This window comes from Glycine max, chromosome 9 (genome assembly GCF_000004515.6).
Source record: "Glycine max cultivar Williams 82 chromosome 9, Glycine_max_v4.0, whole genome shotgun sequence".
NCBI classification, from domain to species: Eukaryota; Viridiplantae; Streptophyta; class Magnoliopsida; order Fabales; family Fabaceae; genus Glycine; species Glycine max.
In genome coordinates, this window is record NC_038245.2 from 44,861,950 (window position 1) to 44,874,836 (window position 12,887).

General features: G+C 30.2%; 1 protein-coding gene across 6 annotated transcripts; it reads left to right on the top strand.

The window, feature by feature from the left end:
• The first annotated feature begins 1,977 nt into the window (after positions 1 to 1,977).
• LOC100776478 (pectin acetylesterase 8) lies at positions 1,978 to 9,322 on the top strand. Of its 6 annotated transcripts, XR_005886411.1 has the most exons (18): positions 1,978 to 2,293; positions 3,057 to 3,178; positions 3,285 to 3,367; positions 3,510 to 3,639; positions 3,726 to 3,805; positions 3,909 to 3,995; positions 4,078 to 4,202; positions 4,296 to 4,356; positions 4,531 to 4,584; positions 4,673 to 4,750; positions 5,146 to 5,251; positions 5,550 to 5,695; positions 6,113 to 6,238; positions 6,551 to 6,622; positions 7,368 to 7,436; positions 7,543 to 7,625; positions 8,551 to 8,653; positions 8,870 to 9,322. XR_005886411.1 is itself a non-coding variant. In XM_006587593.4 (16 exons), exons 2-16 carry the CDS (start codon positions 3,058 to 3,060, stop codon positions 8,563 to 8,565), a joined length of 1,353 nt encoding a protein of 450 aa, XP_006587656.1. In that variant the 5' UTR covers positions 1,978 to 2,293; position 3,057; the 3' UTR covers positions 8,566 to 9,322. The 6 variants fall into 6 exon arrangements, 2 of the variants coding, with proteins under 2 accessions (XP_006587656.1, XP_040861042.1); XR_005886410.1 differs by having other exon boundaries at positions 8,551 to 9,322; XR_005886409.1 differs by lacking the exon at positions 7,543 to 7,625.
• Positions 9,323 to 12,887: the final 3,565 nt, after the last annotated feature.

Here is a 12,887-nt window from a genome sequence, read left to right on the forward strand (position 1 = left end):
ATTTGGTGCAGGCGACACGCTCGCTTTTGTCACTGGCATTCGGGTTGGACCCCACGGAGCCCCAGAGACAGCATCAATCTATCTTGTTTTTGCCAAAATTCATATAATAGTAATAGTAATCATTTTAAGATTTTTCTTAAATTTCACAACAACAACAACTGCTAATTTATTCATAGATCAAATGCATTCACATTTCAAAGTATTGTCTCATTTTAAATCAGGGTGTTTACATATACATGTTCATATGCAAATTGGGTTAATTTGTGTCATTTATTTATTTGAATTAAAATCGAATTCAATTAATCAAAATATTTATGTATAAGTTGAGTCACATGTTTAGATTTATAGATACGTTAATTTAATTCGTGAATTCACAATTAAAATATAAATTTTATTTTGTATATACATATTAAAAACAATATTTTGATAGGTAAGGAAGGTATGATACTGTGTTATTTCATTTAGTATTTTTAATAAAATATTGACAATAATATGTTGGAGGTTACAAATATCGAAACATGTTATATTAATAGTAGAATTAATTTTTGTGCTAAAGATTGTGTTTAAATTTTTAGAATTGTTTAGTTTGACTTTAAACATGGCTAGACTAATATTGAGACTCCAAGTGTCAAGTGTTAGAGCAAAAAGTGTTGAGATTTTTTAATATATTACTTTGAGGTACATTGTTATTTATTTTACTTTTTTTTCATATTTATTTTTATGTTATATTTGTAATATTAATGGATCATATTTTGTTCATTTGTTTCAATGAGTGTAATAAATTTGGCTTCAACAAAGTTTATTATAAAAGATTAGTTTATAAAACATATATATATATATATATATATATATTAATTTGTATTACTCTATTTTAGACTATTATGTTGATGGTATTAAATAAATTAATTTTACTACTTTTAAATATTTTATAATATTATGTTAATTGTATTGGATATTTGGATGAATCATGATATAAAATAATAGTTATAACAAGAAAAAAAGATTAAATTTAAATGAGTAACTCGTTGGCTCGAACTTAGATGGGTTAAGTTTCAAAAAAATTTATAAAAACTAAACCAAACCAAATCAATCAAATGTAATTAGTTTGAGTCTTAAATTTTAACCCGAATTGATATGCAAACACCCAATTTCAAATTGTGACGTATATAATAACTTTGTTTAGTAGTATTTTTTAAAGCATCATTATTATATTTTTATCAGTAAAAAAAGTATCATTATATTAGTATATATGTTTGTTGACTTTTATGAGTAAAAAAATGTTTGATGACTTTTGTAATATTATAATAAGTGTTTTATAAGTTTTACTATAAATAATTTTTATATTAATTATGTATGTCTATCAAATTCTTTATTCACATGTCACCTATATTTTTACTGGTATTAGCAATTTTTAAAGTAGCTGCATATTTAGGCTATGAACATGAAATCACTTTTTAATCTAAAACAATTTGTTTTGTATGAGTTGATCTACAAATTTAACGGGTCTTAATATTAATATAAGCGTTAATTTTCGTTATATTTATAATTTTTAAATATACGTTAGAAATTAAAATTACTCATTTGATTATTTAATTTTGATTCTTTTTTATATGAAAATTTCTACACTATCAATGAAATGATGATTTCAAGATTTTTAACTTGATTTGATGATAAATAGTTATATAAGGTAAATTCAAAAGTAATTCACAATCTATTAAAGTCAGACCAATTAATTAATTAATTACTCACAACCCAAAAGGAGAAAGCATGAGCATGGAGAGCTTTCTCATTTTCATAAATTAAAATTTTATCTTCAACTGACTGAGATCCTAATTTTAGGGACATTCTGCAACTGAGTTCGCTCTGTCGGACTGTCACTCACATTTGTGCTTTATTGGAAATAATTTCATTTTATTTTATTTTTTAGAAAATGTAGTACTATCAAATACTAAAGAACAAGACTATAAATATTACCGCACATTTTTTTGGTGTGGTTTTTGAGCCAATGAGTGTCGGCTCTTGGTTTCTCTGACTAAACTGAAAAAACCTTTGTACTTATTCTCTCTCAGTTTCACATAAACTGACACCATAATTCTTTACTTCAACTGAAAAAATTAAGAATTTATTTCCTCCAAAGTCCAAACACTGTCACAGAAACTGACTTGTTAACCATTGTTAGTTACATTCTGTTTCTTGCCACTTTATAAGTCATCATCACCCTCCACTGGTTTTCATTAACAAACCTTCTTCAAAGTCCCACCACTTGGTTTTCATAACCCATTCTCCATCTCAGGTACACCTAATAAGATTCATCTTCATCCATTTTGTAAAAATGTGTTGTTTTTTTTTTTACCAGCTTTGATCATGTGAATGTTTGTGGGGTTGGAATGAAGATTCTGTTCTGCCTTTGGCTTTAGAATTTAGGAAGAGTTATTGGATAGGAATGGGATCAGTGAGTTTTGTGATTCATTTTGTGCCACTTATGTGAGATACGTGAAGTGCAGGTTGACATTTTGGTTTTCCTTGTGTTGTATTCTGATTCTGATATAACTGATTAGTAAACGATCTATGTCCGCGATTTTGTCCACAATATCAAAGTTTTTGAGTCACTCAACTGCAAATTGTGGTCACATTTGTTCATAATTTCTCGCAATATCAAGGATTGCAACCACAGCTGCAATTTAATACCACCTCAGTAAAAATGCTAGTTTATGGAATTTTTAGTGTGGAAACGAATGTGAATGGGAGCATTGGGATTTTTCACTGTGGAAACCAATGTTCACATATAATTCACATCCTCAAGTTATTTTTTCTATAAGAATTCATACTGTTTGGTTCTATGATTTTTGAAATAACAACAACATGAATAGATATAGATCTTATATCGGTGAGTGTTAGGTCGAAGTGAAAAAAGAGTTGGAAAGTTGAAATGAATAGTTCATTCATTCATTCACCGGTAGAAGGGTTTCCTTTATCATGTATTTTTGTTGATTTATGGACGGAAAAATCTTCTCTATGCATATGTTTATCATTTTCTATTTGTTGGACTTGTGCAGAATGGAGAATGCGAGAATAAGCCAGTGGTTGATCCTTCTGGTGTGTGCGCTGCTGTTGCTGATATCAGAAGCTTCTTATGTGCCAATCACTATTGTTCAGAACGCGGTAGCAAAAGGAGCTGGTAAGGAATTTTTGCTGTGTCTTTTCATATATTTAATCATGTTCTTAATCTAATGCTTATTATTTTCAATGATATTTGGGATATTGAAATTCAACATATTATGCAGTTTGTTTGGATGGGAGTCCACCAGCTTATCATTTTGATAGGGGATTTGGATCAGGGATTAACAATTGGTTGGTTGCATTTGAGGTATGCCACTCTCCACAAATTTCCATCAGTAATTAGTCTTATAAATCAAATTTGGTTCATTGTTTTGCCTCACCTTTTTGGACAAATCATATAAGGTTTATTTTCAATCGTTTTTAATCTTAATCTATTTCATTTCTACTAGGGAGGAGGATGGTGCAACAATGTCACTACTTGCCTTGCTCGCAAGACCAATCGTTTAGGTTCATCTAAGCAAATGGCCAAGCTAATTGCCTTTTCAGGAATTTTGAATAACAGGGAAATGTTTAATCCAGGTCTTTCCCACTAGTCCACACAATTTTGTTTCTCCTAATGAATCCAATATTTTCTTTAACTTTCTAATGAGTATTGTGAATTCCAGATTTCTACAACTGGAACAGAATCAAGGTTAGGTATTGTGATGGTTCATCATTTACTGGTGATGTGGAAGCAGTGAATCCAGTAAGTTCAGCAAAATCCAAAGGAATTTCAACATCTAAATTTAAGGAAAATACTAGTAATTAGTCTTTTTAATTAAATTTTAATATTGTGATGTGGAAATCAGGTGACTAAGTTGCACTTCAGAGGAGGTAGGATTTTCAATGCTGTCATGGAGGATTTACTAGCAAAAGGAATGAAAAATGCTCGAAATGTAAGAGAGGTTGATGATTTGCCACTCTTTTCTTCCTCTTTATTGATTTTTTTCATTCACTCACCAGAACTTGTAACTACAGGCTATTATCTCGGGATGTTCAGCTGGAGGATTAACATCAGTACTGCATTGTGATCGATTTCGAGCTCTATTACCTAGGGGAGCTAGAGTGAAATGCCTCTCAGATGCTGGTTACTTTATCAATGGGTAAGTTCCTTTAATATGATTTTTTACTTAGCCTTTTCCTAAAATTTAGAGTTCCTTAGCTCATTTTATGATTCAATATGCTACTGTTAACAGAAAGGATGTCTTGGGAGAACAACACATTGAACAGTACTTCAGTCAAGTTGTTGCCACACATGTACCCTTCCTTTCCTTTCTATCCTATCTATTTCCACTTTAGCTTATGTTGTGTTCTAAACAAAAAAACAACCACTAATGTTTTCGCTCTTTTCATTTGAAAGATACTTTGCGAAACTTTCATTCAAGGAAGATCTAAAATATTCAAGTCTGATTTTTCTTTTCCTTTTATTAGGGCTCTGCTAGGAATTTGCCTCAATCGTGCACTTCAAGACTTAGCCCAAGGCTGGTAGGTTTATGAATTAGTTTTATCTTTCTACCTTTGCAACTTCTTCTTTCGTGTTACTAATATCTCTGATTTCTGAACAATCTTGTAGTGCTTTTTCCCACAATATTTGGTGTCACGTATCACTACACCAATCTTCTTTGTAAACGCGGCTTACGACTCATGGCAGGTCAGTTAATTCTGTTGCTCAAGATACATCAGTTTATGTGCATAGTGGTGTTCCTTGCTTATTGTATTGGTCACACTAGTCCTATGATACTGACCCGAATAAAAAGTGTAAAAACTTATTGTTTCTTATGCAAATCAACTGGGATACTATCAGAAATTGACTCAAACTTATTCCACGTACTCTTCTGTTCTTAAGATTTCCTGATTCAATATGAAAGTTAGTATGAACTTTTTCCCCCCCCCCCCCCCCCCCCCAAAAAAAAAGAATAACTCTATATTGTTGTTGATAACTTTTCTCCATAATGAGCTATCATTTGATGTTTTGCTACTATCCCTTAATAACTGGAGATATTTTTCTAGTCTTTTCCCTGATCCTCAGGATGTTGCTTGATTCAGATTAAGAACATTTTGGCACCGGGTGTTGCTGATCCTGAAGGCCATTGGCATAGCTGCAAGCTTGATATAAACAACTGCTCACCTGATCAACTTGATCTAATGCAAGGTGAATATTCTTATATTAATTATTTGTGTCTCATGGAATAATGCCGAAATCCAAACTCAGAATTTTACTAAGTTTGTAACCACACCCTTATAATAATGCTGTCTATAGTTTGTCATACCTCTATCAATAAGTGTTTATGGCCCTTAAAAATATTGCCATGATAAAAACAGCTTACTATGGTCACAACATCAAATGTTGTCATATCCTTCTGAAGTTTGGTAAAAGCTTTTAGGGCCCTATGAAATTCCTGATCACAGCAGTTCTATGACCTCACTTTTATGGATGGTTTGATTTACAGGCTTCAGGACAGAATTTTTAAGGGCTATAACTGTGCTAGGCAACTCTTCATCTAAAGGAATGTTCATAGACTCTTGCTATGCCCACTGCCAAACTGAAATGCAGGAGACATGGTTGAGAAGTGACTCTCCAGAGCTGAAAAAGACAGTAAGAAGCTGCATTAATATATCATACTCATAAATATTTTTTCTTCTCTACAAATATAACCGCTTTTTGCTTTTAGTTCCTTTAATTTTTACTTCTTTATGATCCTTGTGATGTCCAAACCTCCTGTTTTTTGTCTTTCCTATCAGTCTTCATTACAAAAAAGCTTGCTGATTCCATTAGGCGTTGTAGCGTGACAACGCCATGTTACAAAAAACACTTACATCATGTGTCAACGCCTGATGAAGCCACTGAAACATTTTTGTAATGGAGATTAATGAGAGGAAAAACCAGAAGGTTTGGACATTATCATAAAAAAAACTCTAAAAGCAAAAACTAGTATATTTGTATAGATTAAAAAGATATTTAAACCTATCACATATGAATATATAGCTGACTTGTCTGCATAAAATTTTTCAGACAATTGCAAAGGCTGTAGCAGATTGGTTTTATGAAAGAAGGCCTTTCCATCAGATAGATTGCCCTTACCCTTGCAACCCCACTTGTCACAACCGTGTTTTCGATCCACAAGACGACCATCCAGGAGTATAGAAATATTCATTTCATCAAAATCTAGCACACATTTATTTCTATCATTTTTATAAAAACCACACACACTTATTAGTTATTGGTTAGCATGGGATTGAATAAGAAAATATGATCTCCAATTTTATTATTAGGCCACCAAAATTACAAGGAAATGCCGCCACTGCACTAAACTTAATTGTGTGCCGGGCGCACCTCCATCATTGTTTAGTACTATCATTTAATCTTAATAAAAATTAGTACTATTATATTCTTTCTATGATGATGTTACTTCATAATGTGTAAGAGCTTTATATGTTGTGTGAATTTTAGAAAAATGTGACCGCGAAAGGAACATCAGATGCATCAGCTACAAAGCCCAATTTTCCCAAACTAACAAACAAGGTGAGCTAAGCTAAAGTTGCAATATTCGCAGTTATGCATTGAAATTTGCATTGTATTTTTTAAAACTTTAATCGAAACATAACCTAACTCAAACGCCAAGAAATGCTTTTCGTTCCAAGTGAAATTTCATGCTTTTATTATCTATGGCAAATATATAGCAACCTTAATAAGAAACCAACTAACTATACCAATTATCATGCATTCTTTTTGAAACAACGAAGCATTATGTTTCTAAAATATCTTATTGATTAATATTTAATTTAATAGTTGTACATTTCACAAGTCAACAATTCGTCGTAACATTAAACACGCGAGCTATTGGCGATTGCAATTGTCTTTTCTCAATTCTCGTATCTCGAAATTCGAGTCTTGATAAACTGATTAGTAATTCTTCGATCGCCGTTGTTACTCGCCGCTGTGAACTGAACTCACCTTCGCCGGAATCGTGTCGTTTGCCTTCTTCATTCATGTCGTTTGTATCTATTACAAATTCGTTTCACTGGGGACCAAAGTACAAACACAAGTATGTCTGAATTTTGTTCTTACTGAATTCATCGGGTTCCGTGTTCTGTCAATTGCGATTCATTAACGAGAACAATTGTGTCCAGTAGCACTCCACGCCTAGCAATATCTAATAGATGGGATTCCATTTTCCCCCCCACTATATTATGCTCCATAGCATCATGAATTATGATATTGAACTTTAGACTTAGCTTTTCGCTTCGTTCTTTAATTCACTCATCAGGCACAGTGGATTGAACTTGTGTGCATTAGTCGCGGGATCAGTGGGCTTCTACTAACGTTGGTTCTTCTGGTAAGCATAAATATTATTTAAAGCTGTCATTTTTTTTATTATAATGATTGATTCATAAATACTGCATATGGGTAACATTTATTTATATGGTCCTTGCATCTTATAGGTCATCCTATAAAAGCTGGTTTGCTTTTTTGATTAAATATGAGTATATGACACAGCTGGACCATCTCTCCTACTGTTTTCCATGTAAGAAGGATTAATTATGAATTTATGGTTTATGAGTTGTGAGTTCTGACTGATGTGAATTTTGTCTTATTGTTTGTCTGACATATTCTTGGTGTAGTTTCCCAAGCTGATAGTGATAATGTATTATCTTTCTTGTCTGTTGTTAATATCATAATGAGAAATATCAAAAAGTATCCTTAGAATATTATTAAAAAATTTAAAAAAATATTTTTTTTTACTGAAATACACAAAATTGTGTGATCCATAACATTTTTACATTCTTTTATAATCTTTACATTAAATATTTTTATTAATTCTTTAAGCAATAACGACACTAACTCTATCACCATTCATTTCATGGGACCACAACCCTTGTTAGTAGTTAGTACCACAGGGTCTATGACTCTATTCACAGTAAATCTGCTATGCAGAAGCTGTTTCTTTGGGTCTTGTAGTTATTGTATGAGCCGCCAGTTTGCTGTTAACATTTTAACTATGTTTTTACCTGAATGAAATGGCTGGAACAATGTGTTTAATATGGTTTTTTGAGATTATAAACGTTTTGGGTTTTGTTTGAAAATTTTCTTCTGGTATTGTCAGTGGTTGAAGTTTCGTGTTTTTTTTTTTCTTTCAATTGTTGTCCGGTAAACTTCAGGTTGACTTTGTGGAGGAACTGCTATTTTGGATTTTTGGATGTTTGTGTTGTTTTCCAATACGAATTTTTAGCAGAGTCTGTAGTTGTACTGTTCTCCAATCAGAATTGGAGTTGAGTTTCAATGATCTACGAATAAAGGTTTGCATTAAAGGACTATAGATTATGGAGGTGAAATTTCAATTATAATTAAAGAACAGTACAAACAGAACTTAAAAAACTGAATCTAAGTTTTGTCCTTTTCTTTTTATTATTTACAAATATGGATTAATCAATTGGGTGCTGGCTGTGCAGAACAAGATGAAATAAAAGCCAATCCCATTGAATTGATCACTTTTTGACTTCATACAGACTGCAATAAACTTCAGACAGAGCTTCATAATGAGATCCAATCAGTGTAAGCTTGAACTTTACTGCAGTTACTTGGCCTATATTTGTATTTACTGATTTATTTTTGGGGGAGGGGATGTTCTGGTAATTCTGCTGAGCTTCTTTTTGAATGTCCTGTATTACGAAAAACATTTAATTTTGTGAAGCATGGAATTTTTTCCTGCAAAATTGCTCAACTTTGAAAAATATACTCTTAAGTTGCTGGATTCTCCCACGTATCTAGGTAAGTAGATAGGATTCAAGGAGAGTTGGGTGATGGTTCTGCTACTAATGGAGCATGTAGGATGATTGTTTCTGGTTGTGCACTGCTGAGCGATAATAAACTGTACTCTATATGGCTAATATGAACTTTATACATTGGTTTAAGATGTCAGTGGAGGAGAATTGAAAGAGGTTACGGTGTTACACTAATTGCTTAAGTATATCTAGCAATCCATGAATTGAAAAGCACAATTGCTGGAAGTTTCTAATACAAATTTTGAACTTCTCAACTGATTAATTTAGGAGACGTCTACTGTGCGTGTTAGAGCGAGGTTATGACTATGCTAATCCCAATTCCTGTGATTTTGGGGCACACTGATCTTGTAATTCAACAGGTGTGAAGTTCCATTAGCCTGGAATCTTGTGTTAACTTACTTGCAATCCTGGGATATTTTACAATGCTACACGTTGAATATCTCTCTATCCATAATTGTTAATTTATTGTCAAGTGTACTAAATTATCAAAGGTAGTAAAGTAATTAGAAGTGTGACCGTGTAATTTGTTTGTACTTAGATTGATATACACCTAATTTACAAATAATAAATAAGAAATTTAAAATAGAAGATAAAGAAAAATAAAATATAACATAAAGATTTAAATTAAAAGACGATAAAAGAAAAAAAAAGTAGAAAATAAAATAAATAAGAAATTTTAATGTAAAAATAAGAAAAATAAAAGATAAAGATGATGAAAAAAAGATAACTACCTTTGATGCAATAATCATGTTTTTCTTTCAATTTTCACCTATATTTTTAAGACACTTAATCATAATTCCTCATGATCAAGAGTCTAATTTATCTATTTTTTCCAAAATCCATTTAGTACAATGAATTGCATACGAAAATACATGCAGAGACAACACAATGAATTGTTTACATGTCATTTCGGAGTTCTTTAGAAATTAGGTGATTAGCATATCTTTGGACTTCTTAGTGGGTCTCGGGCCTCGTTCGTGTTAAACATTAACTAACCATAAGAAGACATGCTGCGCCTGTTTTGCGCGCTGACAACTGTTTTAATTTTCAACTTTTTTCTTCATGTTTTTACATTAATTTTTTTATCATTTTATTAAAAACAACAGTAAAATAAATAAATTGTGATTATTTTTAATCAAAATTAACTATCAAATTAATTCAAATTTCACAATTATCAATTACATGTACTTGTACCTAGCTAGCGGATACTTTTTTGTTTTGGTCATCAAATAATGACTACATTCATTTGCTCTTTCTTTTATACTTATACGTTTGAAGGTTCAAGTTGGGAAAAAATAAAAAAGATCATGACCATTTTCAATTTTTCATGTCTCTTTTAGTTGCTTATACAAGTGACATCGTCTTTGTTGGATGTTCGATGAGGCTTTAAATGGGTTATCTACACACAATGTGCATCCAGATTCACTAGTATCATATCCATTCGTCACAGACATTGCTGAAACACTATTTTTATTTTTTATTTTTATAGTAATCACTAAAATGAATAACTGGATAAAAAAGGGATAAATTACAAATAATAATCAAAATGCCATAAAAAGTAGCATTAATTTACTATATAATTAATCATATTAAATATACTAATTTGAACGTATTAAGATTCTTAATATCATTTTTGTTAGTAAATCAATATTTTTTTAGGTTAAAATGTAATTTTGTCTTTTTATTTTCTCAAATATACACTTTTAGTCTTTTTATTTTTTAATTAAGACATTTTATTTTTATTTTTAAAAATATTACGATTTTAGTCACTTATTTTTTAATTAAGATATTTCATTTTTAAATATAGGTTGATTTATCTAATATGTGAACCTTGATTAATATGTTTGTTTATTATTCATATGACAAATTTTTTTGAATTGCTTAATTACTAATAGACTTAATTTATTAAAAAATTAAAAAAATACAGTGAACACATCTAAAAGAGTTTAAATTTAAATTTTGTGGATCTGAAAAAAATAATTGTGGGAAAAAATATTATTGGTGGTTACACTCACACATACATATCTCAAGATCATGCAGACCATCTTAATATATTATATAACCCATCATATTGGATATATTTTGGACTTTACGTATCATTGCATTTGATTTTTGGACTTTACGTATGTGCCTTTGGTATTACTATTTGAATGTGGCGTGACACTAAAAAATCATCCTCGTAGGGAAACCACAAAAAAAAAAAAAAGAAGAAGAAGAAAGGTTAATTTAATCAGTAATTTTTTTTTGAATTATTTCAGAATTATAAAATAATTCGTGTAGACCACCTTAATATATTATCTAATCCATCATATTGGATTGATTTGGACTTTACGTTTCTATGCCTTTGATGTTACTATTGAATTTGGTGTGACACTAAAAAAATCATCCTAGTAGGAAAACCACAAAAAAGATAGGTCAAATTAATTATTAAATTATTGAATTATTTGAGATTTAAAAAAATGAATTTTGAAAAAATATTGTTATGTCACAAAAAGTTTTAAGTCATTTTTAATTCATTTTTTTCTTAAATTTAAACAAAATATATATTTTTTAATTTCATTTATAAATTTGAAAAATATAGAAATTTATTTAGAAATTCTTAAGTAGTTCAATAATTTTCTTATTCATTCATCATACTAATCTAATATTTAAACTATTTGACTTTTTTAAAATAAATTCTCATGCTTTTAAAATTCATAATCAAAATGACAAAATTTGATTTAACTTCACTATCTATTAACAAAACTTTATTCCATAAATCTAATTATAAATTTATAAATTTATTTAAAAAATTTAAAATTATGTGAGACTTATTCATTAATTTTAAAAATATTAATTGAAAACTTCTCCAAACATTTTCTTTATCATATGTTCTATGCTTGACACGTTTTTTTTAGGTGGAATGGAATAGGAAGAAAATATTTGAAGGATACGGCCACCAGTCCGTCTCTTGCTCGGTAACACATTAATCAATAATACAAAGAAGGTCAAATTAATCATTTTGGGTTTTATAGGTGACAATTATTTAAAAAATGACTAGTCACTATAAAAAAAATTGAAATCACAATTCCCTTATCCTTAATTTTATTTTTACATATACGAAAAAGTTTAATATTTTCATCTTCTTTTTTCCCTTTATGCCCTGTTTGGTAACATGAAAATTGAAGGAGAGTGAAAATAATACTAATTGTTCAGTTGAATAGAAATAGATTGGAATTAGGATAATATTTTTTATTTTATTTTTATTCATCTCTCTTTCTTTGTTTTTTATTTATTTCTCTTGAATAAACATCGTAATTTTCATTTTATCTTTTACATATATACATTTTTTTTACCGTCCATCCTTTTTCTTTTTTCACTGGTCACTACAAAATGCGCCTTTAATTTCCTTTTCTAAGGTAAATATGTAATTTTAAAGAGGTACACGGACTCAGAGTCCAGTTACCGTTAGCATAAAATGAGAGTAGGTTCTTGGCATGAAAACAAAAGACACGGGAGAGATTCACTATTCAAAAAAGGTAAAGATAATAGGAGTTCTTTTTCTGATTTTCGAAGGAACAAAGAAAAGAAAAGGGCAAAGAGAGGATAGGAGTTGGGGCAGCTCCACCTGACTGTCAAATTGAATGCGATTGAAAGACACTAAGCAGTGAGCGTACCACCACCACACCATACCTATATTTGAATCCCCAAATTCGTGGGGGCACACACAAAATAAATAAATGTCATTTTCTTTATCCCATTATCCATTTTTTCTTCTTTTCTTATAGTATTAACTAACACCAAATGCATTTATTTATCTTTATCTCATCATAACTCATGTAATAAATTTATTAATTTTTAAAATAATTATCCTATAATAATTTATAACTAAATAATATTCTAAAAACTATTATAGGATACAAGGAGATACCCATTAAACTCATAAAAACACCACTTAAACAAGTCACATTTGTAAATTGTTTTACATCATTATTATTTAATAAACTAAAGTGCACATCTCCAAC

What these genes read in the sequence shown, in the direction of transcription:
- LOC100776478 (XM_006587593.4), top strand. Translation starts at nt 3,058, where the DNA reads ATGGAGAATGCGAGAATAAGCCAGTGGTTGATCCTTCTGGTGTGTGCG. An exon ending in GAATGAAAAATGCTCGAAAT is followed by an intron (nt 3,996 to 4,077) that starts GTAAGAGAGGTT and finishes TTGTAACTACAG; the next exon opens with GCTATTATCTCGGGATGTTC. An exon ending in CGGCTTACGACTCATGGCAG is followed by an intron (nt 4,751 to 5,145) that starts GTCAGTTAATTC and finishes TGCTTGATTCAG; the next exon opens with ATTAAGAACATTTTGGCACC.